The sequence below is a fragment of the Pygocentrus nattereri genome, chromosome 4 (genome assembly GCF_015220715.1).
Source record: "Pygocentrus nattereri isolate fPygNat1 chromosome 4, fPygNat1.pri, whole genome shotgun sequence".
NCBI lineage: Eukaryota > Metazoa > Chordata > Actinopteri > Characiformes > Serrasalmidae > Pygocentrus > Pygocentrus nattereri.
This window is the reverse complement of record NC_051214.1, coordinates 1,657,405-1,669,710: the sequence shown is the minus strand read 5'-3', so window position 1 is coordinate 1,669,710 and position 12,306 is coordinate 1,657,405. Positions and strand designations below refer to the sequence as shown.

Below are 12,306 nucleotides of genomic sequence, written 5' to 3'. Positions count from 1 at the left end.
AACGAAACAAGTGTGAGTTCCACTTCGTACCTGTTCATCATGCCGTGCTGGTGCTGCCCTTCACCTAAACCACCCAGTATGTCCTATAGTGAGAACACGTCTCACTCGGCCGTACCCTACACGTGTGAAAGGTTCATACAGTATATCGAGGATACATTCTCTCCTCAGGTCACCTGAGGCCTTACAGTGGGCTGTATAGAGACTCCTGCCAGTACTGAGTGTAATGAGGCTGGAGGTGATGTTCCAGGTGCAAAGTGTCCCTGGCAGAATTCAGTAACAAAAGGATGTGTTAAAGCAGGCTGAGCTACTGGCTTCTGTAGGATTACTGCGAGATTACTGTATTGAGCTTTTCAGTGAAAAGCATTCTTGTGTGAGGGTCTTTTTGGCTCAGATGGGATGGGGCCAGAGGAGATCATTTGACTGCTTAAAGCAGTGAGGTTTCCATGTCATGTATGACCAGCTCTTTAAAGTTTGTTTTTTTTTGAATGATGCATGAAGTCGGTTTTCCCCACAAAAGAACTCATACATAAAGGGTTAGTCAGGGCTCTGTCATTTTACGTGGCCGACCACTTCGTGGCTGAGCTGCTGTCGTTCCCAATCACTTCCACTTTGTTATAATCCCACTGACAGTTGACTGTGGAATATTTAGTAGTGAGGAAATTTCACGACTGGACTTGCTGCACAGGTGGCGTCCGATCACGGCACCACGCTGGAATTCACTGAGCTCCTGAGAGCGACCCATTCTTTCACTAATGTCTGTAGAAGCTCTGCTGACAGTGTGTGGAAATCTGCTCATCATCATCTCTGTCTGTCACTGTGTTATGTAGAAATATGGTTGATAAACATTTCCAGTATCTACGTGTTTAGTGTGTACAACGCTAATGCAAAGGCCCGGTGAGCAAAGTGAGGCTTGGCCATTTCAAATAAATCACAAATACCCTCAAAACTAAAGAGAAACCTCGGGACCAAAGGCAGTGGAGTATTTTCAGTGAAAAGCCGATATACTGATGTTATGGGACAGCAGGGAGGGAGACCCAAGTGCAGAGAGGAAAACCCGTCAGAAAGGGTCTTAAACCAGTTATTGAGGTGATCGAGTGATTCTGCATGTTGGGGTGGCTCAGAGCCAGACTCGAACCACCAATTAGTTACCACTGCTCCATTTGGAAGCACAGGCACAAATGGGAAAAATACCAACAAATGGGAATTTAAAAAGGCGGGAAAGGGCAGACAAAAGGGGACGCTGAGAGCAGCGTGATCAAACAACGGTTGAGATAGAAAGGTAAAATAAAAGATAACTAAAAAATGAAAGACACTTCCTATGTGATTGTGCGAGGAAGGTCAGCTTAATGTGTCGCCTGTTTGTTCTTTGTAGAACAAACACTTTGTTTGGCTTGGAGCCGTTTCTTGTTTTAAGCCTTCTGGCTTTTAAAAAGTTTTGGGGCAATTTATTCTTTTTTTCCCAGCTCTCTTTTCTTTTCTTTAGTCTAAATACCCACTTGGGCTAAATACCGGACCAGTCACTCCTCTAGAAAGGTGTGACAAAAGGGCTGATGTTTGCCACGGCCTTAAGTAGAGGAGTCCACGGGTATTCCAGGTTGGGCCTAATCAGCCTGAGGGCTTCTGGGAATTGGAGTTCCAACTCAACTGCAGCTCCAAATCACGGTCCAAATCCACCTCATATATTTCTGTTCTTTTTTCCTTTTTGCCCTTTTTAAGATCTCTGCAAATATATTTTTTAACATAACTTCAAATTTCAAACTTAAAAAAAAAACAACGGGACCTGTGATTGAGCCAAATGGACGATCTGACCTGATTCCCAGGTTCACAGTTTCAGCACTTAAAAGAAAAACTATTCAAAAAGTGGATTTTATCTTTCCACTATAAATTATTTGTATAAACAGGTGGGCCTTGGGGTAGGAAAGGTTGAGAACCCCTGAGTTACATCATGTGTGTCAAGTGGGTGTGAGCTTGTTCCATTCTGTATAAATGTCCGAGCTTTCGTCTGCCCGGCAGGCGTTTCTCGTCATCATGACGCTGGACTGGAACCAGTCGAATTACAGCATCGCAGGAGGAGCGACGAAGTGATTTATTTCTTTGAGCACAGTTTAAATGCTGGATCCATGAGTTTAATGGAGCTCAACCAAACTGATCCCTGTTTACAGTTTTCCTGTCCAGAGAGATCCGTGTCTCCTGTTTATGTGCTGCTCTGTGTGTGTGCTGCTGCTGCTGTTCTGCTGACAGTGTGTGGAAACCTGCTCATCATCATCTCCGTCTGCCACTTCAAGCAGCTCCACACACCGACTAACATGCTCATCCTCTCTCTGGCTGCGTCGGACTTTCTGGTCGGAGTTTTTGTGATGCCGTTCCACTTAAGTCGACTGACTGAATCGTGCTGGATTTTTGGACCAGCTATCTGTGTGTTTTTTGTTTTAATCTCCTTTTTTGTCACCAGCATATCGATATACAATGTCGCTCTTATTGCTGTTGACCGGTATTTTGCCATCTCTAACCCCTTTCTCTACGCTGAAAACATAACCGCGGGCAAAGCTTGTGTTGTGATTTTATGCAACTGGTTTGTTTTACTGTCTTACAACTCATCACTTCTGTACTTTAATGGAAACGCCATAGGTCTGATACTGTGTCCAGACCAGTGCCTCGTGGTGTTAAACGAGGTTTGGTCTCTGGTTGATCTTCTGGTTGTTTTTGTCCTTCCTTGTTCTGTGATAATCATATTTTATCTTCTGATTTTCATCATTGCCAAGAAGCATGCCAGTGCTATTAGGGAGCTTAACCTGCAGAGCAATGCCCACGGCTCAAAGAACACGGCGGACTCCATGAAGTCTGAGAGAAAAGCCGCCAAAGTCCTCAGCATTTTAGTGGCTGTTTTTTTGGCTTGTTTATTTCCGTACTTTGTTAATACTTTAGTAAGTAATGCAGTTGAAACGGCGTCATTTCATAATTTGGTGATCCTTCTATATCTGAACTCCACCATCAACCCAGTGATTTATGCTTTGTTTTACCCGTGGTTTAGGAGGTGCACCAAAGTCATTTTAACTCTTCGGATATTCAGAACTGATTCAGCGCTCATGAAAGTGCTCTGAGGAGTGAAACGGGTACTCATAGTTATGACTTCGTGGAATGTCTGCATGAAAAAAAAAGATCAATCTGTTTTCAATCAGTGTCACTTGGAGTAACTTCCAGAGGCACATGGCCATAATGTTGCTTAGAAGTCAAATTCCTGACTTTCCCTTTAGTTTTATTCTGAAATTAGCATACAATGAAATAATGTTACTGTTTTGGACAAATATTATCTAAAAGCAAAACTATCCGTAGTTTTGTTGTCATCACTGTTCCTTTGTTCATAGTATACGTTTGACCCTGTACCTCTCGCTGTGCCCATCTGAAGCTGTCAGAACAAAACCTGGTATCTCCAAAATGGTCACTTTACAGGAGAAGTAAAAACCTACTCTATTTTTAATGGAAGTCAATGGAACCAGAATTTTTTCCAAGTCATTTTTGGCCATTTATTTTGGTCCATTCATCATGAAATTTACATACAATATGAAGGCCAACATGCATTTTCAAATGATGTCAAAAAACGAAAATTGTCAAAAATGGAGACACGAGGTTTTGTTCCGACAGCGGCGATTTGTTCGTTGCATTAGTTATTAGGGGTTTGAAAATTCTTTAAAGGTGGAAATTCTGCTGCATGGAATGCTAAAGTCTATTACGATTGATTATAACAGATTTCATTAAATATGTGCTCACTTTACTTAAAAATGAGAACTGAAAATGAGAAATATGAGAAACCCTTCTGGACCTGTGCAGACATAAGGGCACATTTTACTGAACCAGACAGCAGATAAAATAAGCCCGGTTCCAGGTCCAGTCCTGTCTTTCTTTTTTGACTTTCACAACACTGTCAAAGATTCCACTAACAGACACGATCCACAACCCCTGGAAGTGAAGCCCCTGGTCAGAAGTAAAAAACGAAAATATCTGTGATTCTGCCTTTGGGACTGAATTTGAGCTTAGTGGCCTTCTGTGTAAAACACAGGCATGTAAAATTTGAGGCTATTACGTTTGAAGTCTGCTTTCACTCACTCTGAGCAGCGTGCCACCAAAGGCATGATGACAAATGCACTCCTATGATGTAGAAAAACAGAAGCATTACCACTGGTGGTGCTCATGGGGTAAAAACTGCATTTAAAGGGGCAAGGCATGCATGCACATTAGAGAAACACTAGACTTCATAATGTATTCATAACACAATAAAGTAAAAAATAAATATCACTTATCAAATATAAAGTGATTTAGAAGGAGCTGGTAGTGAGCCTATCGCTCAAAAACGTTGCTCAAACTGAATCGTAGTCATAAACAGGATTAATGTTAGACAAGCTGTAAAAATTTGCCAAAAAAAAAAACATATCAGCCTAGAATGTCACATTACATTAAAAGTGTATTGATTTTATTATAGAATCATTTGGCAGCCCAATCTATTTAAATTAAATCATGTGTCTGCATCATCTACAAAAATACAAAGACCAGACTAGATTAGAACAGACTGTGGCAAAATTCAGCTCTTCTACTGCCCCCTTGTGGCTCCACAGCTGAATCAGATCAGCAGGTAATAATAAAATAATCCTCCTCTACAGTAAAATAAAGCTCTGCTGATCCTTCAACACAGTTTAACAGTAAATGGTCTTAAACGCTGGAGTTAATGTAGAACAGCTGATTCACCCTTTAACCCTGAAGATCAGCGCAGACGGCTGGTCACCATAGCAACACAGACAACAGTCTCGCCCAGCTAGTAGCTACGAAACGGCAAAGAGAGAGATTTAAGACGCAGCAAAACTGAAAAGTTGTGAGGTTGAAGTCGCTTCTGATTCGAATTATCCTGTTCCACCTTAAATGGTGCAGCAGTTACATTCTGACACCTAAGGCACCATTTAAGGTGGGATGGGAAAATTTAAACAAGACGCTGGAATGAGAAGCGACTTCAGCCTCGTAAAAAATGGAATGCTGAGACATTTTACAAGAAACTGTTCCAATTTTATGGAAAAGATTCCTGCTGGAGATGCGAGAAAAGAAGCGATAGCTGAGCTGAAGCTTAAAGCAAAGCAAAGTACGCCTGTGTTTAAATTACAATCAAATTCAAAATGAGTGAATATTTGCAAAAAACAATAAAGTTTATCCGTTTGAACATTAAATATCTCGTCTTTGTAGTGTATTCAATTGAATATAGACTGAAAAGGATTTGCAAATCATCGTATTCTGTTTTTATTGGTTTTACACAACATCCCACCATCATTGGAATTGGGGTTGTACATTTTTAGCCTGTACTAGCACATCAGCACATCCTGAGACACAGTACAGCCAAGATGGTTAAACAGACATAAAGTGATGTGGCTCCCAGGTGGTTTGAGTTTTGTTAAAAGGACAAAATGCTCTTCTTAGCATTTTAGTTGCCGACCCCTGGATTCAGTATCAGCCAAAACGTAAAGTTACTTGGATCAGAAAAAAAAAATCAGTATTCAGGCATTGATGTAAAATATAGATGGTATAAAATATAGAGGCCCCCACTTCAGGGAAACACAATGGTTGGCTTATATTTGTGATTACATGTCGCTTCTGTCAGAACAAAACCTTGTATCTCCATTTTTGTAGTTTTCCAGTTTTTTACATAATTTGAATGTACCTTTCGTCCTTTATATTGTGTCAAACTTTCTTGTGGAATGGCCCAAAAGAAATGGCCCAAAATTGCTTAGAAATATGTCTGGTTCCATTGATTTACATTAAAAGTAAAGCAGGTTTTCTTCTCCTGTAAAGTTACCATTTTGGAGATACAAGGTTTTGTTCCGACAAAAAATCTCTTATTTTGAAATAAAAGTCACACCGATGACGTCACTCGACCTCCTTTGACCTGTTGTCTGAGGATCTATGGAGAAAAGCTCATGGTGAGTCCACTGTGTCTCTCAGTTCTCAGAGATCTTCTCATTCAGCTCATGATCTCATATGAAGCTTCTAGCTGACGTCACTGGTGTGACCGACTTTATTCTGAGGTCACTGTGAAACAATAGAAACACAAATGGATTAAATTCCATATTTTAGTGGACGTTCCCTGATGGATGGCGTGTGGTTTGATGTTCTGTAAAATGCATTGATCATTAAAAACGTCTCTGGTGTTTCCTTTATTATGAGGAACACCGATGACGATCAGTAACACCAGTGACTCCTATGGAGAGATAGAGAAGTGGACGTTTCTGTAGAATGGCCCATGTCTTTTCTTCTCAGTGGGTTAACTGGATATCCATTCATGGACTCTTACAGATGCGTGAATATCAAAATTTCTCAATCCCGGGCTATACTGTGTTAGCGATCCGTGAACAGTACCATCACCCGTTCCGCCCACGCTTTGCCAGAAAAACGGTCACCGTTGCCCAACACCACCAACAGCAGCTGATACCCCACAGCCACCTACCAACAAGACTCTTTCTCTCTCATACAGGTCCATGATCCACCTTCTCAATCAAAACGTGAACATGCACCACACCATCTCAATATCTTCACTACCACTACCTGCTTAACAAGGGACACTGATTTCAACAGTGTCACTGATGCGAAGCATTGCTCTAAATGCAACGCCCCCTTGTGGAGAGCTTTTAGCCTGCTAAATGTGATCTAAATGAGTGAGTCACGCTCTCAGAAATAAAGACTAAGTGACATTATGAGCCCCACAACAGGGAAATTTCACCTCTGCATTCAACCCATCAGTGCGGTGACGCACCACATACACACTAGAGGGCAGTGAGCACTCTTGCCCGTAGTGGTGGGCAGCCCTATCCACAGTGCCCGGGGAGCAGTTGGGGGTTTTGCTCAAGGACACTTCAATCATGTACTGTCGGCACTGGGGATCAAACCAGCGACCCTCTGGTCACAGGGCCGGTTCACTAACCTCCAGCCCATTACTGCCCACATAGGTACTAGACTGTCACTGGGGCAGTTCCCCTCTAGTCCCTGGGGTGGGACCCCCAAGGCTCCATCTCAGTGTCTTTAGTCAGGGAACATAACTGACCCTAATCCACTGAATTGATCTGTTCTAAGCTGGACTGACTCCACACACCCTGCCTCGCCTCCAGGCTTTTACTCTACTGCTCTGTTTGAAAACGAATAAACAATGTGCGTTCCTTTAAAAACGAAACATGAAAATTATTCAAAGAAACCGAAAGAACGAATTAAAAAACGTCCCCACGAACTGAAGAAAACATGCGCTGGACTTTCAAACTGATTTAGCCACATTAATATGATTTAACTATATTTCACATGATCCTCTACAACCTCTGCTGACTGAGGACGAGCCCTTAGCACTCATCCTAGAGTAACACCGATTCCTGGCTCGGAGTGTGGGTAGCGTTGGCGTGGATGAACTAAACTCAACGCGTTCTTTCTTAATACTTTCATAGTTATTGTCTGGACACAGTCACAATGACCGCCCTCCCTTTTATTTTCTCCTTTTCCCCCGTCTCAGCTAATCAATACAGAGGGTCACTCTCTAACAGGGCAGAGTAATCAAACACCGTCCTCTCTAACGCATGAATATGAGCTTCTGTACTGAATTAAGTTTCTATGTACGAAACTACACGACTATCATTTTCATTCTGACAGTAGGACTGCGCTGTATCAATTGGATTCATGGTTACTTACTATTAGAGACCAGTTCCCTGTAAGTTGCACACCTTTAGATCCCATTAGGAAACCATCAGTTGCCACTAGGATTCTTCACCTTGCGATGTTAACCCTTTCAGACCCTGCGTCCAGCACAATGGACATCGTGTGTTTTCTTGTTTATCATCTGCTTTGCTGCACACAACACCAATTAAGACCTGTTGTCATTCAGAAAGGATGTCTAACAGCCAATCAAACAGCAGCTCAGTCACTCCCATTGAACTGGGGAGAAAGAGGTGAACGAGAGAGGCACAGCGCCGCTCCTGTGGAGGACCAGATTTGCCAGAATAAAAAAAAATTAAATATAAAATAAATGGCTCAGTAAAGTAATATATGAAGTAGAATTGCAAAGAATGATGCTAAATATAAATATATATATAACAATTCACACACACAAACACTTTCTAAGCCGCTTCTCCCTCTGGGTCGTGAGGGGGTGCTGGAGCCTATCCCAGCGGTCATCGGGCGGAAGGCAGGATACACCCTGGACAGGTCGCCAGTCCATCGCAGGGCAGACAGACAGACACATTCACTCACACCCAGGGGCAATTTAACATGTCCAATTGGCCTGACTGCAGGTCACTGTGAGAAACCGGAGGAAACCCATGCAGACACAGGGAGAACAAATCGAATGAATAAATCGAACAATTGTTTAAAACCTAGATATGGAAAAATATATAAAAAATGGCATTAATAAAGCCATCCATTCATTTCCTAAGCCGCTTCTCCGTCAGGGTCGCGGGGGGGTGCTGGAGCCTATCCCAGCAGTCATCGGGCAGAAGGCGCATTAATAAAGCAAAATAAATAATCCAGAAATAAATGAATAGAGAAATGTATAACGGCAGGAAAAGGAAATATGTGTATACTTACAATCACCACGAGCAGTGTATACTCAGTGTATACTGTATACAGTGTATACTCTATTTAGTTTTTTTTATTATGTGTTTATTGATTCATTTACTGAGCCCTTAATTTTTTACTTTTATTTATTTTTCAATTTGGCAAACCTGGTCCAGCCAGAGAGGCACAGTAAGGGTTCCTTTAATCTCTTTCAATCACATTAGTGCAGTTTTTCCACGTCATGTGTCTGTTATATTGTGAAGAGATGGATTTTGAGATTAAAAGTTTAAAAGCAGTAATAAAAAAAACAACACAGGACTTTTCTCAGCCTTGTGGTCCGTTACAGTGGACAGCGGGTACGTACGTCTTTTCCTCTTCAGCACCGGCCTGAGGACCACCAGAGGGTGCTTCACGGCCCACTTGTGGTCCACGGCCCAGTGGTCGAGAATCCCTGTGCTAGCCTGAACAAATATGTGTTTCATTTGGGTTTAAACGCCTATTCACATTAACCTCCATGAGTCTTCTGAGTTTTATGCAATGTTAATAACAGTAAATAAAAAAATCACTATTTTTGTGCCATATGCAGATACACTTTAGGCCAAAACCTTATCTTAGAAGGATCGTGAAACAACACTCAGACATCATGCTGTGTATTTATTAACATGAGGCCTCCAGATCAACCGACCAACACTGAGCTGCTTAATACTTTGTCACCATTGTCAATTCGCATAACAGACCACAAGAGGTCAGCACAGCACTGCTTAAGTCCAACTCAGACTCTGTAGTAGCACAAATGGCAAATTCAGGTCATTAAAACATCCGGAAAACCCCTATAGACGGCAGGCAGAGACCACAGTAAACATGTTGTCAGTATTTTCAGGAAATAGCCATATAAATTAAAGCCATGGGATTCTCAGAACACCTTTTTCTTTGTTCTATGAACGTCCCACATAGACTAAAGCTTAAGAGCTCATAACGCCCTGTTTAGAAACTGCACTGACCGCCTGGATCTGTTAGACAGAGGTTAAAGCTCTGCTGCTGGTCTTTAAAACTCTGAATGACCTTAAAGCTCCTGACCGTCTGCCTATTTGTGACCTTAGGTCTGCAGATTCTGACCTTCAGACGCCCTCAGTAAAACACAGAAAACGTGGAGAGGCTCTTTCAGTTCTTCTGCTTCTAAACTGTGGAGCTCAGTTCAGCTTTTATGAGACAGCCGGGCTCAGAGCTCGCTTTCAACAAACACCTGTTTTTTCACTTATCTTCCTCTTACTTCTTCACTCCCTGTATGATTTCTGTTTTTCTGACACTGAAAAATGTTTAACTTGAATTTAATGGCCATTAAATAACAAAGTCTTATGAATATGTGCCTTGTTATTTGCTTACTCTTGAAGTATGATAACATTTTAAAGGCTGTGAAATGGGAGGCTGAGTGGAGCAGAGGGACAGAAAGCTGAGTGTGGGAATGTGTGTGCATTCAACGGAAACAGCCGTGGGGATCCTCCACATTGTGATATCAACCCATTAAAAAACACAGAACAAAATCATCAGGAAAAGAAACAGTGGTTTCTCTGAGCTTTTCAGCAGGGATGGTGGGTTAGGTGTTGGGGTGTTGATGGCTTTCCTCAGTCCCTGCTTTATCGGCAAGCTGAAGCTCTTTTTCTCCACAAACAGACACCATGCTGGGCGTTACGAGCTTTCCCATTCATATTTCAGTGCCCTTCTCCTTCTCCCTCTAGTCCTCCCTCCTCCCGCCAGGTTCGAGGCAGATCACAGCTCTCCGAGTGGGTGTGACTATGCTTTCAGAAGACCTTTGGCTCCAAATCAGGTGACCAATAAAGGGTGAACTCCTTCTTCTCGCCCCTCTCATGAAAATGTGGCAAAACGTCAAAAGCAATATTACGAAAAACTACATATATGTCACCTCTCCATGGATCACCACCTTATCGTGGTGGAGGGGTTGGCGTGCTTGAATGATCCTAGGAGCTATGTTGTCTGGAGCAAAAGCTCCTGGTAGGGTCTCCCATGGCAAACTGGTCCTAGGTGACAGGCCAGACAAAGTTTGATCCATAATAACCCCTATGAAGACACAAAAACAGGACTTGTGTACCCTGCCCGGATCAGGGTTACCGGGGCCCCACCCTGGAGCCAGGCCTGGGGGAGGGGCTCGCCAGCGAGTGTCTGGTGGCCGGGCATTTACTCATGGTGCCCGGCCGGGCCCAGCCCGAAGGAGTTACATGAGTCCCCCCTCCCATCGACCCACCACCAATGGGAGGGGCAGTAGAAGGGGTTTGGTGCTTTGTGGATCGGGCAGTGTCCGAAGTGTCCTTGGGAAGGGTGCTTGAAAGTGCTCCTCCTGGAGACTCTATTGTCCTACTGGGGGACTTTAACGCTCACGTGGGCAATGACAGTGAGACCTGGAGGGGTGTGATTGGGAGGAATGGCCAACGTCTGGCAGAAGAACCTGTCAGATTGATCTTCAACTCACACCTGCCAGAACTTTGACCAGATGAATTATTCAGTGTTTACTAATAATTATTTCTCAACTAATATAAACTAATAACGTTTAGTGGATACTGAAACTTCTTCTTCTTTCGGCTGCTCCCTTTAGGGGTCGGATCATCTGCCTCCATCTGCCCTATCCATTGCCTCCTCTACTTTCACACCAACCATCTCCATGTCCACCTTCACTACATCCATAAACCTTCTCTGAGGTCTACCTCTTCTCCTTCTACCCGGCAGCTCCATCTCCAACATTCTTTGCCCAATATATCCACTATTCCTCCTCAACACATGTCCAAACCATCTCAACCTCTCTGGCTTCATCTCCAAACTGCTCCACCTCCACTGTCCTAGTGTATACAGAGATATTACACTGAATTATTCAGAGGTGTAGGTGCCCAAGAAACAAGATGAAAGAATAACCAATAAAACGGAGCCTTTAGGTTAAAACATTACAGGGAAGAAGGGAAGAAAGGAAGAAGGGAGGAAGGGAGGAAGTCACAGTGTAACGGAAGGTACCCTCATGAGGGCGGGGCTTGCGAGGACTTCCTCCTCCGGCTCAGTCTGCGCTACTTATAAAATAAGTTTTTAAAACATTTAAAAAAACGAATTCCAGGTGCCGTAAATGCGAAATACCGTCTGAAAATAAACGTAACGTTTAACGAAAATGGAAAAAAAATCGGCGTTTGAACTGGACGGAATCCTCGAGCGGCCGTAGCAGCGACGCGATTGGTTGATGCGAAGGAAGGCAGCGGGGATTGGCGGGTTTCGGTCCGTGCGTCCCGCCCACCATGCGCCCCGCCCACCTTGCGTCCGGGATGGCAGACTTTTGGTCTCGGGCTGAAGTTCAGTTCTCCGGCTTTAACGTGACCGTCCGGCCGGTTTCTTACCCAACACTGCCGCCCGGAGACTCTTCCAGGCGTCGGACGGAGGACGGGCTGCTCGAGTTGGTATAAGAGCGCCTCTGGTAACTTATTTTGGTAGTTTTCGGGAAGTGTTTCGGTTCCAGTGTGTGGCCATTCACGCCTGTCCGGCTCGTTTCAGCGTTACTTCATTCGTCTGGTCAAGGCTGGGAAAGTTTCTGTTAGTATAAGAACTGGCGGTTTGTGTTCATTGAGCTGAAGGGGGTCAGTATAGCCCGCTACTGGAGTCTGAGTAAACCCTACAGCCACGCTTTGCCATTAACCACATGTATGGGTTCCACCCTAATTGATTTCTTAAGCAATTAATGTGGGTGAATTA

The 12,306-nt window shown here is 43.5% G+C and overlaps 2 protein-coding genes across 3 annotated transcripts in view; both read left to right on the top strand.

The window, feature by feature from the left end:
* The first annotated feature begins 2,120 nt into the window (after positions 1-2,120).
* LOC108432876 (trace amine-associated receptor 13c-like) lies at positions 2,121-3,101 on the top strand. The gene has a single exon (XM_017707002.1). It carries the CDS (start codon positions 2,121-2,123, stop codon positions 3,099-3,101), a length of 981 nt encoding a protein of 326 aa, XP_017562491.1.
* An 8,772-nt stretch (positions 3,102-11,873) lies between these two features.
* flvcr2b (FLVCR heme transporter 2b) overlaps positions 11,874-12,306 on the top strand; it is a 34,674-nt gene continuing 34,241 nt past the window's right edge. The window contains exon 1 of one of the 2 annotated variants that reach the window (XM_017706999.2): positions 11,874-12,031. The gene's annotated coding sequence lies outside the window, so the exon portion shown is untranslated. Of the gene's footprint in view, positions 12,256-12,306 lie in introns of both variants that reach the window. The other variant, XM_017706998.2, reaches the window with a different exon arrangement.

Coding starts and splice junctions, on each gene's coding strand:
- LOC108432876 (XM_017707002.1), top strand. CDS start 2,121: ATGAGTTTAATGGAGCTCAACCAAACTGATCCCTGTTTACAGTTTTCC.